We start from the raw sequence: 15959 nt of genomic DNA, 5'->3' as shown, positions 1-15959 counted from the left end.
ATTGGATATCTATTCCCCTTGTTTTGTTATCAGTGATACATAGCTGTAGTGAAATGGTTAACATAGTATGAGTATGGGATGGTAGACATAACCCTACGCCTCCCTCATCCCTGCAGATGCCAAGGGGCACCATCCAGCTGGGTAGGGAAAGTGAGTAAGAAGGGGGGGTTATACTTTATATACTTTATATAACATTAATTTTGAAGGGTAAAGTGAACATTGAACAGATATAGGTAAATGGCAGTGCAGATGAGGGAGGGTTGTACATTTATAGCAACTGCAGCTTCAAATCTTAGGAAAAAAAGAATTGATTTTAAAGTGCCAAGTCACTATCATTTGGTGCAGGGTATCTTATATAAGGGTGGGAGGAGTATACACATATCTGTGTGTTCAGGGGAATGTTTGAAGAAATGGCATTAGAGTTTGAGGTTATTTTATAACAGTTTTTGAGAGGGTGTCCTCTAGGATTCAGTAAGCTGCATTGAGTAATTGTCTAGCTGGAGCAGTGGGGAGGGCAGCCTGGAATCACACACACTATGTTACTCAGCATTTTATTCCCCGCGCCAGGGAGAAGAGACAGGGGAATGGGGGACCCGCAATAGCATCTGACATAAGGGAAATCGAGACTGCCAACTCCTCCCCGCCACTCTGGGCACCAGGGATGGAGCCAGCTAGAACATGAGAAACCCTTAATATGCCTCGACATGCAGCACCAGTCTGATTGTGGATTGCACTGTCTTTTTAGCAGGCACTGTGATTGTGCGGCACCGTGACCATGGTAGGTTACTATGAGCACATTATATTGCGGGAGGGGTGGGGATCCAGGGGCTCACATGATGAACATCGCTAATGCTCAGTTCTGGGTCAGAGGAAATGAAAACAAATCATGATTTTTGCAGATGCGTGCTTCTGACGCTGCTCTTGGACTACAAGTTCCAGCATCCATCGACCGAAGGGGTGCTGCTTGGACTTGTAGCTCAAGAACAACAGGAGGGTCGATGGTTAGACATCCCCCATCCTTTTTTCCTGATCTTGCATAGATATAATAAGGGTAGGTTATTGTGGGGGTGCCAGTTTATATTTCTCTGGCCCAGATTGGCTGTGGGTTCTGGCAAATGCCAGAGGGGCTGCTATAAGGTGCCATAGAAAGTCACTATTTAGTGGGCTGGTAGGGGCTGTTTGGGCCTCTGTGCGGGCTGATTGGGCCTCTGTGTACCTGAAATGCCAGGGCCTATTTTAATTTCTCTCTCACACATATATTAAAGAAATTAACCCCCCCTTCATCCTTCATATGAGCTGCATTATAGTACAGGAGGGGAATTTAGGACAAGGGGATGGGGAGATTTTTACCTGAATGGACAAGAGGCAGGAGCTATGTAAAAATGGCCATGTAGAAAGGGGAGGGACTCATGCTAGAGTACAACACAACTTGGGAGCAAAGCCGAGGAGATCAGTGCTTAGGTCAGTCAGTTATTTATATAGAGTTGTGTTAAAGTGACAGTAGCCCAAACACAGTGGCACTTTGCTGTTGTAGTGATTGAAACTGTACAACAGTTATACCCTAGACCAGATGTTAGGACAGCGGACTGATAAAAAAACAGATGCAATAGCATGTACCACATAGCAATCTAGCTTAGATCATGAAATAGCAATGGCTACTACTTAATATTATGCCTGTTGGCCACTCATGGATTTAGCATGTTTGACAATTTTGATATATAAATAAACGTCCATGTGCATACAAGATTGACCCATGGCCACCACTGTTGCTAGTAATGAAAAAATTAGAAGGAAGAACAATTTTTTAGTCAAAAAGGTTTGGACAGTAAGGCAGGAAAATTAGCCACTTACACAATTCCATATAATGCTTTTATGTACTTATGACATTTAAAAAACTAAACGCTAAAAATGAGGATGCTAAAAATGCCATATTTTATACTGAACTTATTGCACCAGCCTAAAGTTTCAGCTTCTCAGTAGCAGCAATGATCCAGGACTTCAAACTTGTTACAGGGGTCGCCATCTTGGAATGTGCCTGTGACACTCACATGCTCAGTGGGCTCTGAGCAGCTGTTGAGAAGCTAAGCTTAGGGGTTGTTATCCCAAGAAGAAAACTATGATGCTAGTTGCACTGATTTCTGTGCTGCCATGTAGTGATTATCTGTATTAATTAGTAATTAGCCTTATCATTGGACATTAAAATTCTATGTGTACTGTATATTTTGAGTCGTCCCTAAGCTCAGTAAGCACAGAGCATGTATTCAGCAGAACAGAAGATGGGGAGCTACTTACTGGGGCATTTTCAGAGGCATAATATTTCTGCCCTACTTCTTTAGTTAAGCTTTAGTTCTACTTTAATAGATCCATGTGGTCCTTTAGCATTTTAACAGGTACAGTGGCCCACCTTTCTTCATGAGCGAAAGTCCAACTCCCCATGACAACCTCAATGTGCCCCACCCAAGCAATTCACAACAGGCACAGTGTGCCCCCCCCCAGTGACCCATGACAACCACAGTGAAACCCCCCCCAAGAGATCCATGACAGGCACAGTGTGGGACTCTCATCATTTCACAACAGGCATCATGTGCTCCACAAGTGTTTCACAACAGACACAGTGTATCCCCCAGTGTTTCACAACAGGCACAGTGCTCCCTCCCAGTGTTTCTCGATAAGCACAGTATGGCCCTACACACTTCACAACAGGTACAGTGTGGCCCTCCAGCATTTCACAAAAGGCAACCCAGTGTTTCACATCAGGCACAGTTAGGGTTGCCACCTGGCCAGTATTGTACCAGCCTGGCCGGTATGATGGTTGATCCCAATGTTATTAATAGGGAAAAAAGATAAATATATAGGAAGGCCAGTATTTTTTTCCAGAAAAGGTGGCAACCCTAGGCACAGTATGGCCCTATGCATTTCACAAGATGCACAGTGTGGCCCCCAATGTTTCACAGTAGGCATGAACTATGGAAATATTTGGTATGCAGTGGGAGTAATATGAAGTATTATGGTTTCGAAATACTGTATCAGCAGAAGTGTCTCCAAGAGGGCATATCCAAGTTATTTGGGGAATGGTCCTTTTCAGATGCTTTTAAAACTCAGATTTTACTCGCATTACTTAACTTTGATTACCCCCAGTGATTAATTTTTATATAATACATTAAGGGGCAGATTTATCAAGGGTCGAATTTTGAAGTGATAAATACTTCGAAATTCGACCATCGAATGCCTTTACTTCGACTTTGAATATCAAAGTCGAAGTTTTTTCAGCGAGTTTTCGAACGATTCGAAGGATTTCATCCATCGATCGAAAGATTTTTATTCGACTTCAAAAAACGTAGAAAACTGCTCTAGAAGGTCCCCATAGGCTAACATAGCACTTCGGCAGGTATAATTTGGAGAAACATTGAAGTCAAAGTTTTTTTTAAAGAGACAGTACTTCGATTATCGAATGGTCGGATATTCGAACGATTTCACTTTGAATCGAATTCAAAGTCGTAGTATCCTGTTCGATGGTCGAAGTATCCAAAAAATTACTTTGAATTTCAAATTTTTTTTACTTCGAAAATTCCCTCTAATTCACTTCGACCATTGATAAATCTGCCCCTAAAAGTTATGTTTTAAATACTATGTAGTGAAGCATTATTTCTTTTCACTTCATATTGTTTACTCAACCATTCCTTTTTAATGTAATGGTGGGGGATTGAGGAACTATTATCCTGCAGGGTTGCTAGGAGTTACAGAAGATGCGCATAGGCAGTAAAAGGGTTAAAGACAAAGCGAGATGTAAAACAGACACAGCTGCTGGCAGGAGAGCCAGGCAGGGGGAAGGGCAGTACGGCAGCAAACCGATATTAAAATCATCATGCTTGCAGAGTTTAGCTGTATATGCCCTCGTCCGACCTCATTACTATCTATTTTCCCTGTGCTGGAATATGATTTTTTTGGGGTACATATGATTGCCCTCCTTATCAAAGTACCTGGAAAAACTGCTTCCCTTGCGCAGCTCCTGAGCTACCAATACTTTAATTTATGCAAATAACTGAGGGATACAAATTTAGCCCCGCTCCCTCCCCTTCCCGTTCTGATAGCAACGAATAGACGCATCCAGTTACCTGGCAACTGAACCACTTCCGGATTGTAATTTAGCATGCGTACATTGAGCTGCTTGCAGCTTTACATAGACATAGCAAGTGTGTTCAGCAGAGGTGTCTATCGCGCATGTGTGTTAACATAAGTTCTAGTCATTGGTCTGAACTTGTAGGTCTTCTAAAGTCTCCATAGCCCACGAAACCCAATAACAATGTATAAGAAAAGAAAAAAATAGTAGTGACTAACTTGTAGTTGAAAAAAATATACAAAACAGTAAATACCCCCCCCCCCCATATTTTCTATTTGTTAAATCATTTGGGTGTGAGTTGCATCACTTCCAGTCCATAGCATCAATATTGATAATAATGTCTGATGCATTTGGCACAAGTCAATTGCAGCAAAAAATGCAACCCTTAAGGGCACTCTGGAATTACTGCTAGGTCCAGTTTACCAATAATTCCTGGAATACCTTGTGTTCATTTGTTTGTCAGAGCAGGCTGGGAAGTAGGTTTGCCACCTGGCTGGTATTTTACCAGCCTGGCTGGTAAAAATGATGGTTGATCCCAATGTTATTAATAGGGGGAAAAGATAAATATATAGGAAGGCTGGTATTTTTTTCCAGAAAAGGTGGCGACCCTACTGGGAAGGTATTTTTGCTTGTAACATAAGTTAGGTTGAGCAAACACACGTCTATCAAGTTCAACCTTAAATCTGTATATTGCCTGCTTAACTGCTAGTTGATCCAGAGGAATTAAAAAAAACCGAAGCATCTCCCATTTGCTTCAGTGGGGGAAAAATTCCTTCTTGACTCCAAGGGGCAAATTCACTAAGCCAGGCGCAACATCGCCGCAGTTCGCCAGGCGTAGTTTCGCCAGCGCTCCGCAAATTCACTAAAATCCAAAGTTGCGCTCAGGGGTAGCGTAAGGTTGCGAAGTTGCGCTAGCATTGATTCGCTATGTAAAGCGAAGTTACGCTAGCGAAGGCTAATTTGCATACGGCGCCAAATTCAAATTTCAATGGAGGAATACGTATCAGCACTACAAATGCCAAGAAAACCTTCAAATCATCAAATAAAAATTTTATTTTGCCCTACACATGTGCCCACTGTCTAGGTAAGTTGCCATGAGTCAGGAAATGTAGGGGGGAAGGAGGGGAGCCCCAAAAATGTTTTTGATCTTTTGCATCCTATCACCCATAATGTAGAAAACACACCAGCGTTTTTTTAAACAATCCCTATCTACTCTATTGCACTTCGCCAGGTCTGAGGTGGCGAAGGAAGTCTAGCGTAAAAGGTAGCGTTCAGTACACTGCGCAAGTTAGTGAATTTGCGTAGTTACGTCGCTATCGAAAATTCGCCTGGCGTAAGGGTGCGAAGTAACAGTAGCGAAACTACGCCAGCATTCGTTAGTGAATTTGCGCAGTACAGAAAATGCCAAACGCTAGCGAATTAACGCTAGCGTTCGGCGCTTCGGCGCTTAGTGAATTTGCCCCCAAGATGGCAATCGGACTAGTTCCTGGATCAACTTGTACCATAAGCTATCTTCCATAACCCTGTATTCCCTCACTTGCCAAATAGCCATCCAATCCCTTCTGTATGACTGATTCTGGAAAAGAATTTCACATCTTCACTCTTTTCTTCTAATCAGAATGGGTGACCTCGTGTCAGTTGGAAAGAACCACTGGTAAATAAAGCATTAGAGAGATTATTATATGATCCCCTTATACATTTATACATAGTTATCATATCACCCCTTAAGCGCCTCTTCTCCAGCGGGAACAATCCCAACTTGGCCAGTCTTTCCTCATAGCTGAGATTTTCCATACCTTTTACACACGTAGTTGCCCTTCTCTGTACCCTCTCTAATTCAACAATGTCCCGTTTGAGCACTGGAGACCAAAACTGTACAGTATATTCTAGATGGGGCCTTACCAGTGCTCTATACAGTGAAAGAATAACCCCTGCTCCCGTGACTCTATACCCCTTTTAATACAGCACAGGACCTCGTTTGCCCTTGAAGCTGCTGACTGGCATTGCTTGCTACAGTCAAGTTTATTATCTACAAGGACTCCAAGGTCCTTTTCCATAATGGATTTGCTTAGTGCACTCCCATTTAGGGTATAAGTGGCTTGCATATTTTTACATCCCAGGTGCATGACTTTACATTTATCAACATTGAATCTCATTTGCCACTTAGCTGCCCAGATTGCCAGTATGTCAAGATCCTGGATGCCGCATCCTGGATAGAATTGATTGGGCTGCATTGTTTTGTGTCATCTACAAACAGTGATACATTACTTACAATACATTAATGAACAAGTTACATTAAAGTGGACCCAATACAGAGCCCTGAGGGACCACTACTGCCTAATATCTACTGTGATGTTTGGGGGATCACAGCGGGGTTTTTTCACCAAACATGCAGGCCACTCCACGTTAAGGGAAACATTTACTTTATTTTTTTAAGTTCAAATAAATCTCTCACAGACAAGCAGTGGCATAAAAATCAAAACAGCTTCAGTTCAGCAACAAAATAAGTCCCAACAAAAGAGCCACGTACTTGCCATGAAAACTTGCAGTGTCCAGTCTGCCGGGAGTGAACTCCCTAGTCTTTTAGAAAGGAACTTTCTCCAACTCCACAGTGAGTAGCCACACATGAAAACCAAACTTTTCAGTTTAACACAGCAGTGAGTTTCCACACCCCCTCTCACCTGCTGCTCACCTCCATTAAACACCCCTTGGATGTCCAGCCCACCTCTGGCTGGTTAACCCCATGGTGTCTTTTAAAGAGGTAATTTTAAAACCTAAAGAATGGGGATATATACCGGTCATCTACAATATATCCACCCCAGCTTCTACATATCCCCCCCTCTGCCTCAACCCAGGGGAGGTGGAGGCACCAGAAGAGCCCAAACAATGGACTCGGGAAAGAGCATCAGCATTCAGGTGCTGTTTTCCGGGTCTGTGCTCTACCCTAAACTTGAACTCCTGGAGTGCCAGGAACCACCGTGTTACTCTGGCATTTGCCCCTTTTTTCTGCTTCATCCATGTGAGTGGGGCATGATCAGAAACCAGCCTGAACCTTCTACCTAAAAGGTAATAACGGAGCGAGTCCAAGGCCCACTTGATGGCCAGGCATTCTCGCTCAACTATTGCATAGTTTTTCTCTGCTGTAGTCAACTTTCTACTGAGGAACACCACGGGATGCTCTTCCCCATTAATGACCTGTGATAATACAGCTCCCAAACCTACATCTGAAGCATCGGTCTGGACAATAAATTCCTTGGAGAAATCTGGAGCCACCAAGATGGGGTGATTACAAAGTGCGGACTTGAGCTCCAGAAAGGCCTTTTCAGCATCAGTGTTCCACTCAATCATAATTGACTTACGACCTTTGGTCAGGTCTGTTAATGGAGCAGCTATAGTGGCAAAATCGGGGACAAACCTACGGTAGTACCCAACTATTCCCAGGAAGGCTCGTACCTGTTTTTTTGTTTTAGGGCGGGGCCAGTTCTGGACTGCATCTATCTTATTTAACTGGGGTTTTACTAGCCCTCTTCCAACGATGTACCCAAGGTACCTTGCCTCTTCCATACCTAGGGCACACTTTTCTGGGTTCACTGTGAATCCTCCCTCTCTCAAGGAGTCAAGAACTGCCTGGACTTTAGGCAAATGGGACTCCCAGTCCCTACTAAAGATGACAATGTCATCCAGGTAAACGGAGGTGTACCTGTGATGGGACCTCAAAAGCTTGTCCATTGCCCTTTGGAACGTAGCGGGTGCTGTTAGTAAACCAAAGGGCATTCTCCTATATTGAAAATGGCCATCTGGAGTGGAAAATGCAGTTTTCTCCCTTGCTGCCTTAGTTAGGGGTATTTGCCAATACCCTTTCGTGAGGTCCAAAGTTGTGATATACCGGGCAGGACCCAACCTCTCTATAAGTTCGTCTACCCGGGGCATGGGATAGGCATCAAATTTGGAAATTTCGTTGAGCTTTCGGAAATCATTGCAGAATCGCAGAGTACCGTTGGGCTTGGGTACCAACACAATAGGACTCGACCATTCACTCTGTGACTCTTCAATAACTCCTAATTCCATCATTTTTTTTACCTCCTCTGAGACAGCCTTCCGGCGAGCCTCTGGAATACGGTAAGGCTTGGGACACACCTTTACTCCCGGCTCTGTAATTACGTCATGCTCTATGACATTAGTGATCCCAGGCAAATGAGAAAAAATATCTTGGTTTCTCTGCAGAAACTCCCTGACTTGCTGGGTCTGAGCTTTTGACAATGCTGTTGCCACGCGGAGACTCAAGTTTCCCACGAGCCAGTGCCGAAACTGGTTCTCTATCCCTCCAATGCTTTAACAAATTTATGTGATAGATTTGGTAGGGCTTTCTCTTACCAGGTTGGTGAACCTTATAGTTCACCTCACCCACTTTTTCTACAATTTCAAATGGGCCCTGCCACCTGGCCAAGAATTTGCTCTCTACAGTGGGAATCAATACTGCTACTCTATCTCCCACCTGGAATTGCCTCACTTTAGCGGACCGGTTGTATACCCGGCGCTGAGCCTCTTGGGCACTTTGCATGTGTTCCTTAACCAGTGGCATCACTCCTGCAATTCTTTCCCTCATTTGAGAGACATATTCCAAAACACTTTTGTGGGGAGTAGCTTCACTCTCCCAAGCCTCCTTTACAATATCAAGCAGTCCCCGGGGCCTGCGCCCGTACACCAACTCAAAGGGGGAGAAACCTGTGGACGCCTGAGGCACCTCTTGAATTGCGAATAAAAGAGCAGGTAATAAACAATCCCAATCCTTACCATCTTTTTGCACCACCCGCTTAAGCATTGTTTTTAAGGTCTTATTAAAACGTTCAACCAAGCCATCTGTCTAAGGATGGTAGACAGTTGTATGTAACTGCTTTATCTGGAACAAGTTACACACACCGGCCATAACCTTTGACATGAATGGGGTACCCTGGTCAGTGAGTATCTCCTTTGGGAAGCCTGTCCTTGAAAACATTAGGAACAGCTCACGGGCAATGGCTTTAGATGTGGCATTCCTTAAGGGAATAGCTTCCGGGTATCGGGTGGCGTAATCAAGGATTACCAAGATATACTGATGCCCTCGGGCAGATTTTACCAGGGGACCCACTAAGTCCATGGCTATACGTTCAAATGGTACTTCGATAATGGGTAAGGGCACCAAGGGGCTACGAAAATGGGAAGCCGGGGCTGTTAACTGGCAGGTGGGACAGGACGCACAGTAGGTTTTTACTTCAGACTTTAAACCTGGCCAGAAAAACCGGTCTGTGATTCTTGCTTCGGTCTTCTCTGCCCCCAAGTGACCACCCAGGGCATCATTATGCGCTAGGTCAAGTACCATTCGTCTGTATGGCCGGGGAACTAACAATTGTTCAACAACCTCCTCACGGACCTTGGTGACTCTATAAAGCAGATCACTATTTACAGCAAAGTGTGGCCATCGGTTATCTGCACCTGGTTCTTGGGGAACACCATTTATCACCACCACCTGCTCTCTAGCATTAACTAAGGTGGGATCCTGCATCTGGGCCGTGCTAAAGGCTCCCCTTGACACATCCAGATCAGGAGATACAGGATTTGATGAATCATTCTCATCATCCTCCCCTAGCATTACCTGTAATGGAGAGAAATCCCCCCCTCAGAGGACAGTTCGGTCTTCTGACTGGGATCCTCTATTGCCTTATTACTTTTCTCCTGAGTTTGGGGCAGTGACACATCATCATTTTGAAAATCATACATCACATCATTTTCAATATCACTGGGTATATCAATTATCACATCCCTTGGGTTTTGGGGACCCAATCCCACCCTCAAGTCAGTGGTTTCCTTCCCCACAAGTCCCAGAACTTTGGAAAGTCACGTCCCAAAATAGCGGGGTGCAACAGTTTACTCACCACCCCAACTTCATGCACAATGGATTCACCGGCAATAGTGATGGTCACTGGGACTAGCGGGTAGGACCGTATATCCCCATGGATACAAATTACCCGGAGTGATTTGGCTGCTGGTTCGAATTCTCCAATAACACTGTCTAGTACCAGGGTTACCATACTCCCCGAATCTAGGAGAGCCTTGACAGGAACCTGATTGATGTAAACATCACACTCAAATTGCCCCTCAAACAAGTCAGGGCATGCAGTGTAAACTTTCTGTGCATAACAAGAAAGCTGGGTGAGAGCCCCACACTCCATGGTCTCGTCTTTCCACGGGCACTGTGCTCTAGTGTGCCCCCAGGCTTGGCACTTCCAACACTGCACGTTCCCCCCTTTCCAGGGTGAAGAGGTATCTGTGGGTGCCCCTTGTTGGGCCGGTGATGGCACTTCTCCACTTTCTTTCACACTAAGCCTAGGACTCTGCGGGGAACTTTTCCTGGCCGGTGTAGATTTCTCCGGACGTGAACTGGCGAATGGTCGCTGACGGTTGGGAGCAAGTAGTTCCTCGGTAGCCGTGTACCTCTCAACCATCTCGACCAGCTGATCCGCTGTTTTGGGGTCCCCATGACTCACCCAACGCTGTAGGTCAACGGGGAGGGACCGAAGGTACCGGTCTGTCAGAACTCGCTCCACAATCTGGGGTCCATTCAGATCCTCGGGTTGCAGCCACTTGGTGGCCAAATGGATAAGGTCGTGCATCTGTGACCTAGGTGGTAGGTTGGTTTGATATTTCCACCTGTGTACCCTTTGGGCTCTGACTGCAGTGGTCACCCCTAAGCGGGCCAGGATCTCTGCCTTTAGCCGATCATAATTCATGGCGTCATCTGGGTTAAGATCATCATCATTGGGGGATCACAGCAGGGTTTTTTCACCAAACATGCAGGCCACTCCACGGAAACATTTACTTTATTTTCTTCAGTTCAAATAAATCTCTCACAGACAAGCAGTGGCATAAAAATCAAAACAGCTTCAGTTCAGCAACAAAATAAGTCCCAACAAAAGAGCCATGTACTTGCCATGAAAACTTGCAGTGTCCAGTCTGCCGGGAGTGAACTCCCTAGTCTTTTAGAAAGGAACTTTCTCCAACTCCACAGTGAGTAGCCACACATGAAAACCAAACTTTTCAGTTTAACACAGCAGTGAGTTTCCACACCCCCTCTCACCTGCTGCTCACCTCCATTAAACACCCCTTGGATGTCCAGCCCACCTCTGGCTGGTTAACCCCATGGTGTCTTTTAAAGAGGTAATTTTAAAACCTAAAGAATGGGGATATATACCGGTCATCTACAATATATCCCCCCCAGCTTCTACACTACCAAGTAGATAATGTACCATTAACAACCACCCTCTGTACCCTATTCTGTAGCCAGTTTCCTATCCATGTGCAAACAACTTCATTAAGCCCAACTGACCTTAGTTTAGAAAGCAGTGGTTTGTGGGGCATTGTATCAAACTCTTTGGCATAATCCAAATAGATCACATCCACTACTCCCCTACTGTCCAGCATCTTGCTTTACTCATCATAAAACCTTAGTGATGTATTCTCCACCATGAATTTTTCCTCCTCATAAGGCTCATAAGATTGCATTGTTTTACCTCTATGGGCCATTTTTAGTATCAAGTGTAGCATCTTTTCAAAGCACTTGATTCTCTGCCCATGGGGCTGGCATCTGGGAGCTCTTTTGTGCTCCAGGTCTTGCAAACCTAGGGTACCATAAGTCACTGTGGACCACTGCACTATGATTGCAGTCCTTTACACTTTTGCACATGACACTTTATACTACCCATATATTCTGTTAACCCCAGCCTGATCCGTTTGCAGACTAGGGCTTCTTAAAGCTATCTTTATTTTAACTATTTATTTATTCACCTCTACTTGTCTTTTCACTTTAACTATATTATTCATTTTGATGTAGCTCCAGCTATGAACTGCTACCAGCCCTGATGCTAATTTGACCCCCCCCCCTTCAGGGGGTTATTGAACTGATGAGGGTAAATCAGGTGGCATGTCCTAGGGGCTTCCACCCTGATGGAAGCACCCATCATGGACCATTAAGGCCTTTGTTGTCCCTTCTGGCACTGATGTTACGTTCTCCACTCTTCAGACAACCATGACTTTGTAAATCTCTGCCATCCCTCCATCCCTGAGAAGCCTGGGACTGACTAGGGATCTTACGGCCTTGAAGTCTACAGATGCCTACAACTACAAGGAGCTCCAGCCTACCCGCACTGTTGCTGGCCTATCCCACGGGGCCATGGCCAGAAGCACCATCACTGCACTTGATGTCCCCCTGTTGTTGTTCTCTGCTCATTGCGGCCCCACCCAGCAATCCTACTGGCAGTGGGGACATTTCCCTCCAGTGTGGTTTAGGGCATAGTGAACTTTTGCCTCGCATTGCCTACATTACAGAGCCATCACTAAGATCCCTTCAATGGTTAACTTCTCCATGAAGGTGCTGGTCCAAAAGCACTGGTAACTGGCATCAAAGACTACCCCAGCTTTTGGCTTTGCTGGAAGAATTTTTTCACTGTTTCAGTAACTGTCAACTATGATCTTTTTAGCTGGCTTGTCTGGAGGTCACTTAGCGCCACTGCTTTTTTCGCCGACCAGACTCGCATTGAGATCTGACAGGGCAGCTGTTATGTCAGCTCTAACATAATGTCAAAGTACGATATGAACAGCACCACAATTGTAATTGAAGTTAAAATGCCTTTATTGCTCAAGTGACGGGCATTACCGCAACGTTTCAGGCCTCATTTGGCCCTTTTTCAAGCTCTAACATAATGCCCTAGTGTTCTGGTGTACTTTTTCCTGGTCTTCGTGCCAACAGTTTTGCACACTGGTTGGTCACAATCTCAGTTTTTAAAAATGGAGGGAGGTTGGCACTCAGCAAAGAACCACAAAAGTGGGATCTCAAATTCTATTAATTCACACTGTCAGTGCCTTTTGCCTTTGGTGTCTGGCAATGCAGTGCTTGTCACAATTTCTTTACTTTGGGTTAAAAATAAAACCATTTTCCCCACATTGGGCGCTAAATGTAACAGGTAGGTGGGGTACCCTAAAATCACAGTTACCCCTGCTGATATACCTCAGACCTGGTCACTTTAGAATCTCCCATAAGGCACGTGTTACATGTGACTCACTTTCTCAGGTGGGTACTCGCTTACTGTTGGAGGAAGGGTTGACTACACATATTCCACACACAGATCTTGGTCTTTCAAATAAATGTGTTTTTTTAAAAACAGATGAAAACTTTATTGATGGACATTACAGAAATCTTTTTGACAGGTTCTATTTACCATCTTAATCAGTGCTCAAATACAATCTCAAACTCCCACTATACTTGCAGCATTGACCAGTGTCGCACTGGGATGTCAGTAAAGAGTAAGCCTTAGACCATGGGCCCACGGAACACCTAGACCGTGGGCCCCTTTTCCAAATTGATATTCCTCCTCTCCTCAGTCAACATCTTTATTCTCCTAGTATTTTATATCTACATACTATATTTTATTCTTCCATTATTAAGCCTTTTTTACAATAAAGAAATAGGGAATGACTGTGAAATAGGCCAAATTGTGAGACGCAAAAGGGCCCACTGACATTTGGGCCCACCAGGAGCTTTCCTTGTATCCCGGTGCACCAGTCCAACAATGGCATTGACACCACAGGGTACTTACCTATCACCCTCATAGTTGAAACCTCTGACTGCTCTACTACTTCCCTGACCCTGTCCTACAGTCCTAGAGTGAACTATTACAAATCTAACCTTTAACTTACTTCTCATATACTGGAACCTTCCTCTGTTCCAGGTCCAAAGGAACACACCACACCAACTCCGGCAAGTGGGGGAACCAAAAGAGACTGAGCACCTGTGTTTCCCTTTTTATAGAATAGAACAATGACATCTACCAGCCAGTTACTGAATTGCCAGGCAAATATTTTAAGACAGGTAAAGGAAATATCTCCCCCTCCCAACTTATTTTATACATGCTTAAGCCATGTGCCAAAAGGTGTGTGTATCTGCTGCTGCATTTTTTTGGTAGTATTCACCACCTGTCAATTGACTCCTGGGGGTATACTAATAAAGATGATAGGACTACTACTACTGCTACAGTTCATATTAGATACCTCTATTTGACACACAATAATAAAACATCTAGTTATAATGCAGGTACTTGCAGTTGACTGGGGCAGTAATGTGGCTACCATTATAAGTATGTCCCAGCACCTCAGGGTCAATGACAATCTGTGAAGAATGCTAAAGTGCACATTGTGGAAGCTCAAGTGTGTGCTTTGTGAAGTGTGAAAGTTAGTGAATGTTAGCACAAATAAGGATTAGTTGGGCCCTGTGAATTCAAGATGCTTCTGAAAATAAGCAAAATGTTTTAACTCTAGTCAGTTTGCTAAAGTAAGAGGGGCGGTGCAAAGTCTCTCTTTAGAGACCTTGGTGGTGCATTGCCCATCTCTTGACATGTCCCCAGCTCTGCCCCTGACCTGCCTAAACAGCACTCTTTCTGCCAACATGCAACTCTACTCAGAGGATCCTCTCACATCCTCACACACACAGAATTCCCTCTCCAAAAAGCCTCCAATGCCTTTGTCATGTGGAAAAGCACTAGCAGAGTGCTGTTAGCTGTTGAGGGTGACTCCTCTACCCATAACTTTTTCCCCCTATGTCATGTCCAGCATACAATGCATGAGCTTCTCCTGAGTTGTCTTACTACAGCTCTGCTAGGTTCCCCCCCTAACCTACTCCTGAACTCTCCAATTCCCTAACTGATGCACAATTGCCCAGGGCTCTATCCCAAAATACTCATAGCTTGTTATGACAACAGACTGTACTTGCTGACTAACCTGGTTATCTCTCACTCCTAGATAGAGCTGATACCAGAACACCTAACTCACCTTTTAGCCATAGCAAGGTACAGCCTGGTCTGGGCATTTAGATGTTTATAATGTCTGCTGATGCTTTTAGGCTCAACAGGTAGTTCTTGGCTCTGCACTTCCTTATATAGGCTCCTACAGGTCAACCATAAGGGTTGGTGCCACCCACTGGCTGAACAGAATACTGTCTAGCTATTTACAGTTTAAACATATATATTTTACAAGCAACAGGCCCAGGGTGACCACCTGGATAGGCCCTATAAAAACTGACCACTGGGTGTTGTTACCTTAGCCATTGTCTATATATTTTGCTATTTTTTTTTTTGCCTTCTTAATATTATATTATCACTGTACTTATCATTAAAAATAAATAATAAATTCATTTAGATGCTTGAGTGGTGAGTGCCTAAATAAAGTAAAGTCCGTATTTTACACTTTTGAAAGAAATATTTAATTTTTATTATCTTTTAATATATTCATTTCAGGGTTGGGTTTGTTTGTACTATACATAAATACTGTATTTGTATTTTCTCAGTACAGCACCATAGTGCTTTTATACCATTCCATAAGCCACCTACTATTCCTTCATAGCTTCAGGTACTAAACACAAACACAGGTGCTAAATTGCACCAGTGCAGTTTCTATAACAACAAATAAACTGTGGTTTCTTTCCTAAACAAGATAATTGTTCAAAACTTATTGTTGTTAAGTTACTGTATGCAACGTCACTGGTGCAATGTATCACCTTTGTTACTAAAGACTTTCTATGGGCAATATAAGACAAATATGTGGATGTACTGGATAAAGCTTTTAAAGCTGTAAAGCTCTAAAGGAAGAGTAATACCAACAAATGAAAGTGTTTTAAAGGAATGACAATATAATGTACTATTGTCCTGCACTGGTAAAACCGGTGTATTTGATTCAGAAACACAACTATAGTTTATATAAATAAGCTGCTGTGTATCCATGGGGACAGCCATTGAAAGCTGAAAAAAGGAGAAAG

At 44.0% G+C, this 15959-nt stretch overlaps 1 protein-coding gene across 1 annotated transcript in view; it reads left to right on the top strand.

Annotated features, from left to right (window-relative positions):
• The first annotated feature begins 371 nt into the window (after positions 1 to 371).
• LOC734210 (nuclear factor 1 C-type) overlaps positions 372 to 15959 on the top strand; it is an 82021-nt gene continuing 66433 nt past the window's right edge. Inside the window, exon 1 of the mRNA XM_041579872.1 lies at positions 372 to 778. Within this exon, the coding sequence (XP_041435806.1) occupies positions 776 to 778 (3 nt within the window). The 5' untranslated portion in view covers positions 372 to 775. The remainder of the gene's footprint in view (positions 779 to 15959) is intronic.

Source organism: Xenopus laevis, chromosome 1S (genome assembly GCF_017654675.1).
Source record: "Xenopus laevis strain J_2021 chromosome 1S, Xenopus_laevis_v10.1, whole genome shotgun sequence".
NCBI classification, from domain to species: domain Eukaryota; kingdom Metazoa; phylum Chordata; class Amphibia; order Anura; family Pipidae; genus Xenopus; species Xenopus laevis.
The sequence above is the reverse complement of the archived record's forward strand: the minus strand, read 5'-3'. Positions and strand labels throughout refer to the sequence as shown.